General features: G+C 40.3%; 1 protein-coding gene across 1 annotated transcript in view; it reads right to left on the bottom strand.

Annotated features, from left to right (window-relative positions):
• Window positions 1-17,903, bottom strand: part of hmcn1 (hemicentin 1) — a 538,964-nt gene that overhangs the window by 481,832 nt on the left and 39,229 nt on the right. The window contains exon 2 of the mRNA XM_069942357.1: window positions 1,071-1,141. Within this exon, the coding sequence (XP_069798458.1) occupies window positions 1,071-1,141 (71 nt within the window). The remainder of the gene's footprint in view (window positions 1-1,070; window positions 1,142-17,903) is intronic.

Raw genomic sequence — 17,903 nt, 5'->3', positions numbered from 1 at the left:
GGAAGAAATGGAATATTAACTCATTCTAATGATCTGGATGGTTAAAAGTATACGTCAATTAACATCATAGACTTTATTTTTCTGGTTTATAGTTTTGCATGAATAGGACATGTTGTTTGAATTTTGATTTTAAATACTGGTAATTATTTTCTTTACTTACCAATATATTATTGAGACACAAGGAAACAACCCAAATGAATGTCAACTGAGATACAAACAGCTCAAATTATGGTGTTCAAGCACTGAATATTCCAGGAATTCAGCCAGACATACCAAACAAATTTCAAATTTCCACTCTGCGACGTTGATCTCAAACTAAAGCTAAACTCTTATGTTGTAAACTCACGCTATTTGGAATTGGGGGCTTTGAAGAAGGAACATTTATCAATTTCCCCAGTAATTGACTCAAAAATACCCTTCGGGTCTTATGTGCGAAGTTGAAATTGTGATGGTCGCTGGCTACTCACCAAGAAGCCCACGGAGATGCTCAGCTGTCGAGGAAGTGGGCCCGCAGCTTCGTGGGCCACCTTCACTCAGGTGGTCCATGCTTTCCGGAGCCACCACTGCCATTCACTTCCCTCAGTGAGAAGACCAACCATGGCTGCACCACCAGTAGCACAAGACTACCTGAAGCTCCCAGTGAGAAGATCAACTGTGCTGGCCCACACCAGTAGTGCAAGACCATCTGGAGACGCTACCGCTCACTCCCCCACCAGGTGAAAATCTGGTCCCCACCAGTAGTGCAAAACAGGCCAGAGCCACCACTCACTTTCCCCAGTGAGAAGGCCAACCATGGCGGCCCCTGCCAGCAGCACAAGACTGTTTTCTAGAGCCACTGCCACCACTCACTTTTCATGGTGAGAAGGCTGACCATGGCAGCTGCCTCCAGCAGTCCAAGAGGACTACCCATAACACACTAAAACAATTCTTAATATTCCTGCTGAAATGGGAGGGGGGAGAAAGAGGGTGTCTTATTATGCCCATGGGTCTTGTATACCCTCAAATACAGTTGTTAAACTCAAAAGGAACAAGCTAATCACCGTCATTTGTTTTTTGTAATTTTGTCTTACCTGTACGTATAGTTCTCTGAGCTCATACTGAAACTTCTTTGGATCTGCGGTAATTGTGACTGGTCCAACCTCTGCAAGAAGAGAGTTTCAAATTTAAAATTGGAGATGATCCTTCTTCATGTGGATCAGCAGTTACTTATTCATGTATGATTGAATGAAACTTATTTATCTACTCCTCGACAATGTTTCACTGGAAGGAAACTAGTTTTCGTTGCCCAGCAAGATAGTCCCCAAAATATACAAGTTGGCAGAATAACAATTACAAATAAAGTTCATGCTCTCCAGCTAATACCAGAGTCCATACAGCTATTGATTAATATATTTAATTAAACTCCATTCTGCAGACATTAAAATATCTTCAGTGCTAAAAGTTTGCTTTAGATATTTTCTTGAATAGGAAACATTAAACAACCACAAAATTGAATTTCCTGATTCTGAAAATGTGAGTCTTTAGGCACACTACACCAAATCTAACTGATGTTTTGCATTATAGGTTAACCAAGTACAAAGCGTTATCCTTTTCTGATTTTCCTGACGAGGGCTTCCAATCCATAATGTTGACTATTTGCTGCCTTCCATGGATACTGCTTGCCGAGCTGAGTTCCTCCAGCATCCTGCGGGCTGCTCCAGTTTTCCAGTATCTGCAGTCTTTGTTTACCATCACTTTTCTGAAGTCAATCCACATTCATCAAAATCAACAAGCTGTCTGACGTTTCAGCCTCATCCTGAACAGCAGATGCTCCCTGCATCAAGTTTCACAGCAACGAAGAAAATGAAATGTTCATGTTTGTAATTTTATTAGATACCTGTATTGAACAAAGTCTCCCAGAGATCTGAAAGATAAATGTGCCAGCAGAATAATTGAATTATCGTATTTAGCAGAGAATACAGAACCTGCTTTCTTTCTGCTTGTGAACAGTACCTCACACATTGTTCAGTCTGAAAAAAGGCAACTTTTTCCTTCCATATCCAATTTGATCTTCACTCAAAGTTGGATTTCAGGAAAAGATTAAAAAAAGGTGGGAATCACTTAAATTTTCCACCATTCATTGTTTTATTTTTCCTTATCCTCCACAAGTTCAATTTTAGTTGAATAGGCTCACTAATAAAATCATGGTTGTCTAGCTAACTGACAGTGAAGTAGTAAGTGGAATTTTAAACCCTGTCCACTGAGAATCAAAAGTTAATAATCACCATGCAAAGCTTTGATGTTACACTTTTTAAAAAAATATACAATTTCACCAATTCCACCTGAACTAAATTATTTTTAGGTCTTGCTTCTTTTGTGAAAATGCTTGATCAAAACAGGCACATTCATCCACATGGGACACAAAGGAGCCCTCTCTGGCAAGAAACAAATGGAGCAAGATACTCTGACAATCTGAAATCTGAATTAACTGAAGTATGATGGAAGATGTTCATGTGGAGACCTTGCACTATGAAATTCCAAATTATTCCATGTTGATGAGGGTAGGAGTTATAGCTGAAGAATCAGCAGCTTGAACACTAAGCCGATTAGGGTTTTTAGACTGCAGGCACATAATGAAATTTGCCGTTAGGCGGGCAGTCTAAAAAGGAAAGTGCAGGAATTTTTAGTCAATTCCTGCACCGCAATTTATCCTGCAGGAGCCCTAGTACTTTTCAGGGGAGGCCTGCAGTCTAAATCACACTACAAAACTTACCTCATGAATTCAATGTCAACCTGATGACTCAGGCCACGTTGCTCCACGTAAAAGCACCAGGACTAACACGCAAGGAACTTAAGGCGTGCCGTGTAAACGACCACAAGGTGAGTAATTATGTTAATTTATGTTAAATTTTTCCCATAGATTTTTCCAACATTGCTGTCTTAAAAACAAACACTAATTCATGCCCACATTCAGTAGGACACAAAATACACACAGGTAATTTTCAATTCATTCTTCTTCTATTCCATAAGCAATGTGAAAATTGCTTTTCATGAATAAACTTGAGAATTAACTGTATAACAATATAATTAACAAGAACTTAAGGATAATCTTCACTTTGCATGAAGTGACAGCCCAAAGAAACTTGTCAAACTCTATGACCTCATAGGTAGCTGAATTTTCAAGAGAATTTGATTAAACACCATAAGAAATTTCTGAAATACATCCAAGGTTAATTCTTGGAACAGATCCCAAAAGAAAAAAAAGAAAAAAAATCGACTGAAGGATATAAAACGTGCATTTATTACACAAGATCTGATGAGGAATCAGAATTGCTTTAATTTCCAATTGGTACAAATAATCTAGAATCTCAGCCTTTTTTTTATCTATGACTCCTCCAAGATACTGCTCAAAGTTTATGATCCTCCTTCCCGTGAAGTGGGATGTGGAGGATCAGTTGGTTGCTGGTTTCACATTGAAAGAATATGCAAGTGAGCCTCCATCTATTTCAGGAGCTTATAAATAATTCCTATTTTTTAAGCCACTTTTGTACATATTGAACAAGCAGTGAAAATGACATTCTTAGTATTTCCAAAAGTGCTCAAATGCAAAAAGATGTCATGTGGCCTTTCTTAGCTTTGACTGTCCTACAGCACATTGATTTATGAAACCAGAGTAAATAAGAGTGTTAATCCAAAAAAAAGTGAAGTCTCACCCAGTTTTCTAATTTAGAGATACATGCTACACATTGACCTGTGACTGCTTCAAAGAAGCAGGGATGTTCTATTGATTCAGTTTCCCTTTAAGCATCCCCTCTACTCATTTTTTTAAATATTTTATTTAATGCCCATTCTTCTTTTCCTTCATCTGCAGGCTGTTGTCAGTTTGGTAACTGGCCCATTCCCAATTTCTTCAAATGGGTGAGTTGTTTTTGGAAGTCAAAGAAGTGTCAGCAGTTTGCTAAATTATTGAAATTAAGCATAACATGCAAACCTTGACAAGTCTTGGGCCTTCTAGTTGGAGTGGTGAAGCCAAGATGAAACTTTAGCTTTTACATCATTCAGCTGCAGTTAGTCACACTTGGAGGCAGGATTTTCTTGCACATTTCACCTCAAGTAATGTGTATTTACAACCCACAAATTCACTTGCATTGAAGGCAAGTTATTTTGGCCAACTTACAGTTACATAAAAACAAGGCAAATGGCCATAGTTATGTTAAACAAATTAGTTATTTTACAACTGCTTTTCAAGTGTTCATTCAGAATGGAATCCCCAAGATGGTGCATTATTATCCCCTTCTTTTATTGATTTCTGAGAGATCTCCTGTATAAAGATTTAATTGTGGCCAACATTCTTTGCTCTAATAATCACAGGTGCATTCGATTACAGTGTTTTATTTAGTTTATTTTGAAAACAGCAATTCACACTTCTATCACATTTCATAATCTGAAAACTACACAATTTTCCATCTAGTTCATTGTTCTGCATGTGTTTCTAATTCTCAACTATTAAAATCGGCTCCATCCCCCCCATATCAACAAGGGCCAAAACCTTTTTAAACTTGTGGAATGTATTGTAACTCAAATCTATTGAGACAGCAAAAATTCAGTCATTAAAATTTATTTTTAATTTTATGTTTTTATTTTCATTTGAGACATATCATGGTAACGGTAACAGGTCCTTCTGACCTGCATGTCTGCCTCATCCAAATACACCTAATTGACCTACCAACCCTGTACATCTTTGGGGTACATTATTCAAGTGTATTTTATATCGTTCTGGAAGACCATCAGTTCACAAAGATTATCCAACCTGTATAGCCCACAAGGTCATCTTAATTAGAATCAATAAGAATTCAGTGAGATGATCACCCCAGTGTTACAGAGAGATGAAACAAATTTAAAAAGTATTTTGGAGAGGTATTTTTTTTATTGGCCACGACAGACCATCACCAATAACTGCACATTATTAACACCACTCCAACCAATACAGTATTCGGCACAGAGTTAAAGGATGGGTGTGGAGCAACAGATGGAGATTTAGGTGAGATACCAACAGTGCTGATTTTATCCTGATGAAATATTGAGTACAATGGTAACAGTTTCTTCAGGACAGAGGATGGTGGATTTATTTGAGATTTATACATTCATGGTCTCGGTCTATTCTTCTCAGGTGATCCCTTAGAATCAAGGATTACTTGCTTCCATTCTGGTTTTGTGCATTTCGAAGGTGCCCAATGAGTCCAATGTGGGAACCAGAACATTACAGCACAATGCAGGCCCCTCAATGTTGTGCCGACCAATATATTCCTTTAAAAGTATTAAACCCACCCTACCCCATAATCCCTTGATTTTTCTTCCATCTATATGCCTGTCCAAGAGTCTGTTAAATGCCCCTAAAGTTTCAGCCTCCACCACCATCCCTAGCAAGATATTCCAGACACCCACAACTCTTTGTTTTAAAAAAAAAATTGCTCCTCCAATTCCATCTGAATGATATAATTATGGGTGGTCTATGATATAATCACATTAATGTGGTCATCCCTTTCTCATTCCTCAATTCACCCATACACTGTAGCTTTAGTAGACAATCCCTCCAGCTACCCCTTTGCCCTTCATCCCTCCTCAAAATGTCTTAATCAATGGTACCCTGGAACATTGAGCTACCAGTCCTGCCCCTCATGCAACTAAGTCTCACTAATGGCCACAATACCATAATTCTGATACTCATTCTAAGCTCATTCACCTTTCTCCTTGCATTGAGATAGACACAACTCAGAACATTATTTCCACCATACTCACCTTTCTAATTCTATCTTTGTCCTGCAGGCTTAACAACATCTTTTTCTACAATCACTCCACAATCTGATCTGGCACTTTGGCTCCCTGCAACTCTTAAATTCTTGGAGCAGCACTAGAAAACCTTCCTTCTAGGATATTGGTCCCTCTAGCTGTGTAACTGAAGATAGGATCCAGAATGTGCAACTCCGCTAATTAAATTGTTCCAATATATTTGCAACTCCTTGTTTTACCTGGCAAATTGAAAACTACTCAGGAATATCCTGTCCACAGAAAGTAGGATAAACCTGATAGAATGCATTCATCTGTTAATGTTCAGAAAAACCATCGATATCCATGAATGTTTGTTTCCTCCATTAAAGGTACACTATGGCTGCAATGCAACTCTTGCAAGATGCACTACAGCAACTTGCCTTGGCTTCCTTAACAGGACCTCTCAAATGTACAACTCTGATGACCTGGAAGAACATGGTATAGGTGTGGATGGAATGCCACCATTTTTGCATTTAATTAATTTATTATAATCCAGTAATTGATTATCTATAACACTTTGGGATTATCTTTGCTTCATGTGCTGCTTAAAGGCAATTTACCACTATATTCATAGAGTAAAAAAAAGAATGCTTATCTGGGGAAGTGGTCCAAAAAAAAAAATTGCAGATGGAATTCAACTCAGACAAGAGCATGGTTCTGCATTTTGACAGGTTAAAGCAGGGCAGGACTTGCACTGTGAATGATAGGACTCTGATTGAATGGTAGAACAGGGAGATGTAGAGGTACAAGTACATAGTTTCATTAAAGTGGTAACATAGGTAAACAGGGTGGTGAAGAAACCATTTGATACGCTTGCTATCCTTGGTTAGTTCAGAGTAGGAGTTTGGATGTCATGTGACAATACATTGGTGAGACCATACTTTGAGGATTGTGTGCAGTTCTGCTTGCCCAGCCATTGGAAGGATGTCATTAACCTGGAATGAGTCCAGAAAAGATTCTATGGATTTTACAATGAACAGAAGACAAGAGATTGTATAACTTAGGACTTCTTCCCTTTGGACAGAGGGGGGCTAAAGATAAAAGTATAATCTTGGAAGAAAGCTTTATAAAGAACTTGAAGGACAAACTTTTCATTCAGTGTGATGGTGAGGAAGCTGTAGAGACAGGTACAATTACAGCATTTCAAACACTTTTAGACAGTACATATTTAGGAATGTTTGAGAGGGTGCAGTGAACAGGAATTCACTGACTGTGTAGTTCAGAAGGCTGGCTCCTCCCTTGGTTCCACCCTCACCTACCCCAATATAAACCCTGGTTTCCTGCCATACCTCAGATTCAGCTGGGGACCATTGTATTTACCAGCCATTGATTGTAAGATATTAAAAGTGTGTTTGTACTCCTCTCGAGTCTGAGTGAAATCAGTCGTTTTACACAAGGGTACGGGCCAAATGCAGGTAATGGAACAAGCTAGGTTGGCAACTTGGTCGGCATGGGAATTTTCAACCAATGGTCTGACAGCACCTAATAGCCTGAATAGGCCCAAGATTGTCTGATCTTGGAAGCTAAGCAGGCTCAGGACTGGTCAGTTCTTGGAGGGGAGACCACCTAAGAACACCAGGTGCTGTAGGTTTCTGTGAGGGGCGCTGGACAAAGTGACAACTCTGCCTTACAGTAGACAAAAGTTAAAAAATTTCATGTATGCAATATTCTAAAAGTAGTAGTATTATGTGACAATAATGGAACCTTTACCTTTAAACTTCCCTCCCTTCACTTTGTACATATGTCCTCTGGTGTTTGCTATTCCTGCCCTGGGAAACAGATGCTGGCTGTCCACCCTAACCCATGCCTCTCATAATCTTGTAGATATTGTGGTCAGGAAGTGTTGCTGGAGAGTTTAAGGAGGTGCACTCAAGATTCCTTTTATTGTCATGCTATAGCAATGCCCGGTGGCTCTAAAAGAAAGAGAAGCAAAAGAGAGTCCCTTTAGAAACCCTCAGTATCCATGGATTAGCCTCCATCATTCCCAAAGTCTCTGCAGCCACACAGACCCCTGTTCAATCCATCAGCAATCCAAGCTCCAGATCCAAACCTCTGATATGATCAGGAAGCTTTCATTACACGAGGACCTTCAGGAGCCCTTCTTGCCCTCAGCAGCCCCTCAAATCTCGGCTCCAATGCCTGGTTCCCATGAGCCAGTCTCCAGCAGCCTGCAGCCTATGCGAGCCCTTCGATCACATCACCAATAGCCCACAGCATGTATGGGTCCTTCAGTGGCTGAGCCCTTCACTGGTCTGCTGGCATGGTCACTGACCAATAGGATTGTCTCCCAGCCTTTTCCTTCCAAACAGGGGACGTTCCCCTGATTTTGGTGTCCTGTGCCAGTCTGCCACTCCCCCAGTCTGAGGCCCCTCATAGTTTGCTGCCCAGCACAAGGATCACCATCTTTGGCATGGACCCAGTGGTTGCAGGATTTAAAGATAATACAGCCAGCTCCTTTAAAAGGCCATTTAAAGCCCATTCAGAGCCAATGACATTAGGACCATGTGGTTGGGCCTTGCAGAGCAGTGCTGAGTCTTCACTTTCCTAGGTCAAGCAGCAGAGTGGCCATTCCTCTGCTGACCAGAATTTCAGTGTCCTTACATTCATGGTCCCGAAGTTCTCAAAAGCACTTCTGCTCCTTCTCCACTTGTTACTATGTGCCAGCAGTTCCCAAAAGGCACTGCATTTCCTAAAGGGAGTTTTCATCACCTTCTCAAATCTTTTGTTTTGTCTGCCTGTTGATTTCCCCCCATGGGATAACTTCAAATAGAGTGTTGTGGAAGCTTAGAATTAGCAATGTAACCAATTAAGAGTAAAGGAGCCTCAACATTAGAGTATTGTCCTGAGAAACTACTTTAATATTGGTTCATTTATTCAGTGAATTTAGGAAAATGGATCCTTCCAAATTGTTGCACAAATAGAATTAGTATTTTCAAAAGTTGACTGAAGGATTATAAAGAATAAAAGGCTCAATCAAAGCCTATGAAACCTGGAACTGTCTGCTTGGAATATGTATTATGGTAGAAACCATAGTTTGATTTATGAAGCACCTGCTAAGCATGAAATTGTCCACATTCTATAAAGCTAATGGATGTGAGCATAGACAATGTACTGAAGGGCTACTTGCCATACTGTAAATCTTTAACAACTTCATGATGCATCCTTGAACTTCTGAGTAATGTCATTTGGCTTTGTTCATGCATACACCTTTGAAGACTCCTCAACTTTTTCTACCTTTATCTCATCAGTAAATTCAGCAACCTATGTCTTTATCCAGGTCATTTTTGCCATCTAAAAAGTGAAATTCTCCACCATAGAATTCTTAAAATTTTACTGTAATACTGCCGCAAAACAATGAATTTCGTGACTTGTTCATGACAATAAATTTTGATTCTAAGGTACCTAATTTCACAGCATTTGACTTCAAAGAATTCCAATAAAATGGGTAAACACGATTTTCATTTAACTGAATCACGTAGACTTTTCCGGCTAACCTTGAACTTTGTGTTCTGTTACTATGCTTAACAATGGCTTCTAACACTTGCCTCATGTTGGTTGTTAAGGTAACTGACTTGCAAATTCCTGCATTGCTTCCCTTTTGAAATAAATTGCCTTTGATGTTTTCCAATCTGACAGAACCTGCCAAAATCTTGACAATCTGAGAGAGAAAAAAACAATTCCCTGTTTAGTCTCTTAAGACGCCAGGATGTTCATCAGCATCCAGACTTGTCACTCCACGCATCCCACAATTTGCTTAACGCTTACTTCCATGGCAATTGTAATTCCTCCCTGTGCCTACCCTTCTCCTGAGCTCCTCTTCCCTATCAGTTTCTGAGGATTTGCAGCTTTCTCAAACAATATTTGCTTCTATTAGGAAGACGAGCAAAATACTTGCAATTCAACTCTCATCACCTAAAGTTTCCGTTAATACCCCAGATTCTATGGGAATTGTTAATTTCCCCCACCCCCAGACATTTCAGTTAGCTTCATCTCGTACGCTATTTTTCCTTCCATAATCATGACAGTCAGAGTTCAATAGCATGGAATCAGGCCAGTTGAGCTGAAAGGCCCATGCCAACCGTGTGGACACCCAAGCTAGTCCCATTTGCCTGCATTTGGCCAATATCCCTTAGTCTCATCTTACTTAAATAATTATTTCCTGGAATCTGAACCCAATGAACAGTTTTGAAACACTGAGGGTAGCCCCAGTTTCTCGCAGGAAATTCCTCTGCCTCCACTTATTTTTCCTCCCCTTCAATCATTTGCAACTAACATCTGGATCACCTTTCCTGAAGCACAGTGGCTGCCGGCCATGAACTACAAAGAAATTCAACAGAAGGATGTTTCCATCCACCACTCCCTAATTTTATAATGGAATTGGGAACCAACCACAATTTGCAACATTTCATCCCAAGGAAGTTGAAAGCATTAATTGATTCATTAAAGTACATCACTTGCAAACGATTCTATTGTGAAAAATTGACATGAAATTCCTCTAAGCTTTCCTCTCTGCAATTAACACTAATGCTCCATCAATGAAATTAGAACTCAATGGCACCACAGTTATGTTATGTGGAAAATGGATAGCATTTGGACAGTAATAAACATGTTGACATTTGGACAGTAATAAACATGTTCCAGCTGAGGACAAGGTTCAGGTTTGTAGAAAAGATGAATGTAATTTTACATGATCTGCGACAAATAAAATGAGCCTTTCTGCAGATTATGATGAACTAACTTTGAAGACTAAAATTTAAAGCATTAAACTACAATACAAGGATATAATTTCACTGGCTAATAGTCATTTACAAAAGCAAAATGCTGTAAATCTGAACATTTTAAATGCTGGTGATATCCAGGTCAGGCAATACCTGTAGAGGAAAAGCAATCGTTTCATTTTTCCCTCCCCCCACCCCCCCCCCCCCCACCCATTCCAGTCATTGAGACCCATGTTGCCCGATTACACCCAATTAATAACATAATAAACATAACAAAACAATTTACAGCACGGAAACAGGCCATTAGGCCCTTCTAGTCTGCACCGAACCAAACACCTCTCTCTAGTCCCACCTCCCTGCACAATGCCCATAACCCTCCATCTTCTTCTCATCCATATACCTTTTCTTAAATAATACAATTGACTCCGCCGCCACTATTTCTCCCGGAAGCTCATTCCACAGCCCTGTATGTTTTTGGAGGGTGGGAGGAAACTGGAGCACCTGGAGAAAATGCACGCAGGTCACAGGGACAACGTACAAACTCCTTACGTCTGCACTGGTGAAATCATCAGCAAAAAACTGTGGGACAGACCTCAATCAACTCCACTCACTCCCAACAAACACTCAGGTCCTATGCTCATTCAGTCTGGATACAGAAGACCAAACTCACAGATGCCGCCATACTCAAGGCTGCAACCAAGTCTCAAGGGGGTCCCAATACTCCAATTGCAGAACAAAGCGAGGTGGGGGGGGGGGGGGGGAAGAGATTAAATTTCTTTTCAGATGAACCAGTCAGCGTTTTTTTGACCCCACTGCTTAAAAATGTGTAGACTTCATTGAAAATAATGGACATTACTAAGCTGTTCTAATGTACAGCTATCTCAATGTACAAAGAAAACCAGATACCGAACCCTGACATTCCCTGCACCAACCACACAAATGTAATTTGCACGAATAGTGTATTGTGCTGGAAAATGCATCTTTTCATTTAACTTGAGGTGACCAGCACATCTATTTAGAGCAACCCAATTTCTCTCTCATTCAAAATCCTAATCAGCACCAGATTAAATAGGATCTTCTGTTTTATTCCAGAACACAATCAGATTAGGACAGTTTATCTTTAATGTTCTCACTTGTTAAATGAGAAGCAGGTTGTAGCAAAGTATGTGGGAGTCACAAGTCAATTGTGTTTTAAGAATGTTTGGCAACTTCAAGGCAAATGATGGCACAAGGACTCAAAAAGTACAGTATCTACAAATGGCTGTTCAAGTCACAAAAAGAGTATCACGACATGTTTAATCAGGCCACTTAATGCAAAACCCACAGAGAAAAATGTACAAGATCAATAGCTGACACATCTGCCTTTAACTTCTGAAGCCAGAGTCTGAATCATCCCTTTTTTAAATTTGAAAAGTAATTTAAAGACAGAATTTTTCCAAACTCAAGTACTGTTTTAGGAACATTGTTGTTCTCAGTTAATAGTTTAAAATTATATCAGTCCAAAATTATTGGTTTATCAACAATCATCCAGAAATTTATGCAGCACGTTATTGTAAAATGTGCACATTCTGTCACATTTTAAGTAATATATAACATGGCTGACAATTAAATGATACATTACAGCAAACTTCAAATATAGAAAAAAGCACTTTCAAACATACACCTGTAACAATATACCACAATAAGCTTGATTTTGTTTGCTACTCGGGCTAACCAACCCATTCTCAAGTGCAGAAGGTGGTACAATAATAGAAGCGTACAGAGTAAGATGTTATAGGAAGTGAAAAGATTCAAGGTCCAGTAGTGTTATGACAGAGTGGAGGATATCAAGAAAAGCAGTTAAAAAGCAAGGGGAATCATCTTTTAAGAGGTACATTCAAGAGTCCAACAACAAGAAAGAAACTATCCTTGAATGTGAAGATCACTCAGTGTGTTCAAACGCATGCATCTTCTGCCTGATGGAAGGGTGAGGGGCAGGGAAGGTGAGTTTGTGACTGGGTACATTTGCAACTTTTCTGACAATGGGAGGTGTTGGTTTGCCAACACATAATAAACATAACATAACATGGTTTGCTTTCATAACTCCTCTTGCAGTCTTGGGCAAGTAGTTACCATGATCCATCCTTGTATAACATGAATTTTTAATAGTTGTACCATAGAAAGTATCAGACATTGGGGACATGCTAATTTCCTGAAGCTTCTGAGAAGAGAAGTCATTGATGTGTTTTTTGGCCATGTCATCAACATGGTTGGGCCAGGATAGATTGTTGGTGATATTCCCTCCTTGTAACTTCAAGCTCTTCTTCTCCACCTCAGCACCACTGATGCAGACAGGACTGTGTACCCCCTTCCCAGAAGTCAACAGTCAACCCCTTGTTGTTGAAGGCATTGAGGGGAAGTCATCCTTACACCACAATACCAATGGACTCTGTTTCATATTTGTCCTACAATTTTAATGTTTTAATTAAATTGATTTATCTTCTCTTTGTAAGATACAGCAATTCAACAAATTTTTAAAAGCCTAACTCTAAAGCATCACAAAGAGCTATTTCTGATCCAGGTATATCCAGACTGTAAAGAAATAACTGGTTGCTTTACTTGGTTGGTCATTTTTAAATATCCACCACCTACTTTAACAAATTCAAACAAGAGGTAGGTCAAAAATTAGTCAAGACTTAACTATAGTTGAGAGAAGTATCTTCATGATATTGACCAGATAATCAAACCATATACTTTATGTATTTAGGTTTACACAAAAACTTAAAAAATAAGAACAGGCCATATGCCTGTCAAATCTGTTCCACCATTCAATAAAATCATGGCTGATCCATCTATCTGCCTTTATCCAATAACTGTTAATTCTCCTTCTAGGCAAAATTTCAACTCCGTCTTAAACAAATTTGATAAGGCATCCTCTACTCCTTCCTTGGGCAGAGAATTCCATAAGTTGACTACACTTTGGGGAAAACAGTTATCCATCTACCCTGTCCTAAATCTACTCCCCCAAATCTTGAGGCTATGTCCCCTAGTTCTGGTTTCAACTACTAGAAGAAATAAATTTGCCTCTATCCATCCCTTTCATTTTTATGTTTCTGGAAGATTCCTTTTCATTCTTCTCAATTCCAGCAAGTCTAGTCCCAGGCAGCTCAATCTCTCCAGATTCAAACTGGTGAACCTCTTCTTCATAACCTACAAACCCAGACTATTCCCTTCTCAAGGTGACCAGAACAGCACACAGCTCTCTGGGTGCAGCCTCACCAGTATCCTAAACAGCTGTAGCAGAAACTCACTGCTCTTAAATTCAAACCCTCCAGCAACATTCCACTTGCTTTCTTGATTACCTGTTGTACTTGCAAACTAACTTTTTCCAGTTCATGCACAAGTACTTTCCAAGCCCCTCTACACAATTTCAAGCCTCAATTATTGGTTCTTCCAATGTGGATGACCTTACATTTATTGACATTGGACTCCATCTCCAAGATCCTTGTCCACTCACTCAACTTACATAAATGACTCTTCAGATTCTCTGCACAATTTGTTTTCATGCTCAATGTAATGTTATCAGCTGACTTAGATGCACTCCACTTCGACACCTCTTCCAATTAATTTACATCATGAACAGTTATGTGCATAGCGTCAACCCCTGTGGCACTCCACATCTCTGATTGCCAAATGGAAAAAAACACATTTATTTCAACTCTTCTATGCCATAGATGGTCTGTGGTTAGTAAGGGATAACTTAAGGTGGCATGCAAGTGGGGGAAATCATTGTTCTGGACAGGTCTTTTATGCAACGTCTTTTTTTTTCCCGTTGGAAATTCATGTATTCCATATTCACATGTTCTCCTCTATCCACAGTGCTTACTATAACCTCAAATGAACTCCAGTAAATTTGTCAAACATGAACTGACCCTGTTGAACACATTTTGCATCTGCATGATGGAACAATTTTTACTCCGCTATCTAGACACTTAGAACAGGAGCACAACAGTACAGAAACAGGCCCCTTAGGCCCTTCTAGTCTGTGCCAAACCATTTTCTTTTTGCCCAGTCACACTGACCTGCACCCAATCCATAGCCCTCCATACCTCTCCATTCCACATACCTGCCCAAATTCTTTTGAAATGTTAAAATTGAGTCAGTATTCACCACCTCTCTGTGTGAAGAAGTTCCCCCTCATGTTCCCCCTAAACTTTCTCCCTTTCACCCTTAACCCATGTCCTCTGGTTTGTATCTCACCTACCCTCAGTGGAAAAAATTTATCTACATTTACTGTATCACCCTCATAATTTTAAATACCTCTATCAAATCTTCCCTAATTCTTCTACGCTCCAGGAATTATGTCCTAACCTGTTTAACCTTCTCTGGTAACTCAGTTCCTGCAGTCCAGCAGCATCCTAGTAAGTCTTCTCAACATTCTTTCTACCTTATTCAGATCTTTCCTGTAATTAGGTGACCAAAACTGCACACAATACTCCAAATTTGGCATCATCAATGTCTTGTACAAGTTTAAAATAACATCCCATCTCCCATACTTTGATTTACAAAGGCCAATATGCTAAAAGCTCTCTTTACACCCTATCCACCTGTGGCACCACTTTCAGGGAATTATATATCTGCATTCCCAGGTCCCTCTGTTCTAACTCAGTCCTCAGTGCCCTACCATTTACCGCGCATGTCATTTCTGGGTTTGTCCTTCCAAAATACACCTCACACTTGTCTGCATTAAATTCCAGCTGCATTCTTCTTCATTATTGATGGTTTCAAGCATTTTCTGGACTAGACGTTAAGCTAACTGGTCTATAGATACTGCCCTTGGCCTACATCCATTTTTTTTTCCCCAGAAGTGGTGCACCCCTTGCCATCTTCCTGCCCAGAATCTAGACAATTTGGCTAAACTATCAAAAATCATTCAACTACAATTTCTGACTTTTTTCAGTATCCTGGGATGCATTCCTTCAGGATCAAGAGAATTTTCTACTTTAATATCCACTAGTTTCCTCAACACTATCACTTTAGTGATATTATTGAGGTCCTCACCTCGTCTTGCACCCTGAACTACTTCTCTCACTGGCACATTAGACACATTTTCCACCATGGTGAAGAACAACAATACTCATTTCAAAGCTTCGGTCATTTTTTATTTCTTCTTTTCTTTCTTTGGCTTGGCTTCGCAGACGAAGATTTATAGAGGGGGGTAAATGTCCACGTCAGCTGCAGGCTCGTTTGTGGCTGACAAGTCCGATGCGGGACAGGCAGACAAGGTTGCAGCGGAAAATTGGTTGGTTGGGAGCGTCTTCATCCCTAACATCGAAGTACTCGAGATGGCAGAGGCCGACAGCATCGAGTCCACGCTGCTGAAGATCCAGCTGCGTTGGGTGGGTCACGTCTCCAGAATGGAGGACCATCGCCTTCCCAAGATCGTGTTATATGGCGAGCTCTCCACTGGCCACCGTGACAGAGGTGCACCAAAGAAGAGGTACAAGGACTGCTTAAAGAAATCTCTTGGTGCCTGCCACATTGACCACCGCCAGTGGGCTGATATCGCCTCAAACCGTGCATCTTGGCGCCTCACAATTCGGCGGGCAGCAACCTCCTTTGAAGAAGACCACAGAGCCCACCTCACTGACAAAAGACAAAGGAGGAAAAACCCAACACCCAAACTAATTACCCCTCATCTTCCAAGGGACCCATGTTCACTTTAGCCACCCTTTTCCACTTTATACAATTTTTCACCCTCTGTTTTTATATTTTGTGTGCTGGTTTACTTTCATAATCTCTCTCTTTTTATTGCTTATTTAGTGGTTCTTTATTGAGTATTTTTGCCATCTTCCAGTTTTTCACTAATCTTGAAAACTTGGTACGCATGAGCTTTTATTTTGATGTCTTCCTTTACTTCCTTAATTATCCAAGGCTGACCCTGCCTCCCCTCGGTGCCCTTACTTTGGTCAAGTTCTAAAAAAAATATTTGCAAGTCTTCCACTGTTGCTCAACTGTTTCATATCTGTTCCCAGTCACTCTAGCCAATCCTCCCACATCCCATCGTGGTCTCCCTTGTTTACTTCACTCTAAAACCAGCATATTTTGTTTAAGCATAAAACACTGGTTTTAAATTGAACTAATGTACCTTGAAGGAGAAATCCAGTCATATTATGATCACTCTTTCCTAGAGGATCCCCAACTATAAAAATCATTCATTTTACCTGTCTCATTGCACAGAACCAGATCGAAGATAGCATGTTCCCGTGTAAAATCAGTTACATGCTAATCAAGAAAACTATCATGGTCACATTTTTATGAACTCCTCCTCAAGATTACCTTGACCAACTTGGTTTGTTCAATGTGCAAGTTAAAGTTCTTGTGACAACTGCCCTTCCCTTCTTTCATGCATGAGATATTTCTTGGTTTATTGTTTGAGTGACTGTAATGTTATTTGGAGGCCTGTAGACTAATCAATGGTTTTCTTAATATCTATCCTACTTAACATGCTATTCCATAGATCTATTCTCTCACTACCACTCCGATGTCATCCTTCATATCCCATTTTCTTTAATGCAACTTGATAAATTGACCCAAAACTCAAACAGCAACAATCACAAGAAAATTCTATGTGCAAATAGCAACCAGATTACCAGGTATAGTAATGAAGCCCCTTTCACACCGTCAAAGGGAGTAGAACCAGCCATTTAATGGATCCGTACCAGGTAATCTGGTAGAGTGAAAGGTCCCAACTAGGCAGAGAGTTAAAATTCACCAGGATCTGACTTTTGGTTTTTGGTTGGGGGTGGGGTGGGGGGGTGGAGAGAGAAAAGTATCAGAAGGCCAAATGAAAAGGTATTTCTTACTTTTTCATACAGGCCCAGAAAAGCCTGCTCCAATGTCCCCTTTCAACCTGGAGATAGCTTGGGCATTGATGCGGCATTCAGGAGGCATGGCTACTGATGCCATGATGCCATACTTCATTACTCAATCCCCCCAAGCAGCTGGAACCACTCTGCATTTCCCAGAACACTTCCAGCTGCATAGGAAATTATGGGTAATGTAGACCGCCATGGCTCTGCCATGTATTGAGCCACTGGTGCCAATGAGTGGCCCCAAAGGCTGAAAAGGATGTCATTTCCACCCCAGCTGCCCCCGTCCTGAGGGGGTCATGGAAGGAGAGGGGTAAGTGAATGGGAGAGAGAATAGTGAGATAGGTCACGGGCTGATGGCATCATCACAATGTCATCAGCCTGTTCCTAGCCAGCCACTTGCAGCAGATGAGCATTCTGAATGCTCCGCCGCTGGTACTACCTTGGAGAGGGATTGGAGTCTCCATGTTGTTGCTGGTCAGGGAGATTCATGAAGGCAAGTTTTCCAACATGAGGGCAGAGAATT

This window comes from Narcine bancroftii, chromosome 5 (genome assembly GCF_036971445.1).
Source record: "Narcine bancroftii isolate sNarBan1 chromosome 5, sNarBan1.hap1, whole genome shotgun sequence".
NCBI lineage: Eukaryota > Metazoa > Chordata > Chondrichthyes > Torpediniformes > Narcinidae > Narcine > Narcine bancroftii.
This window is presented reverse-complemented; position numbering and strand designations above follow the sequence as displayed.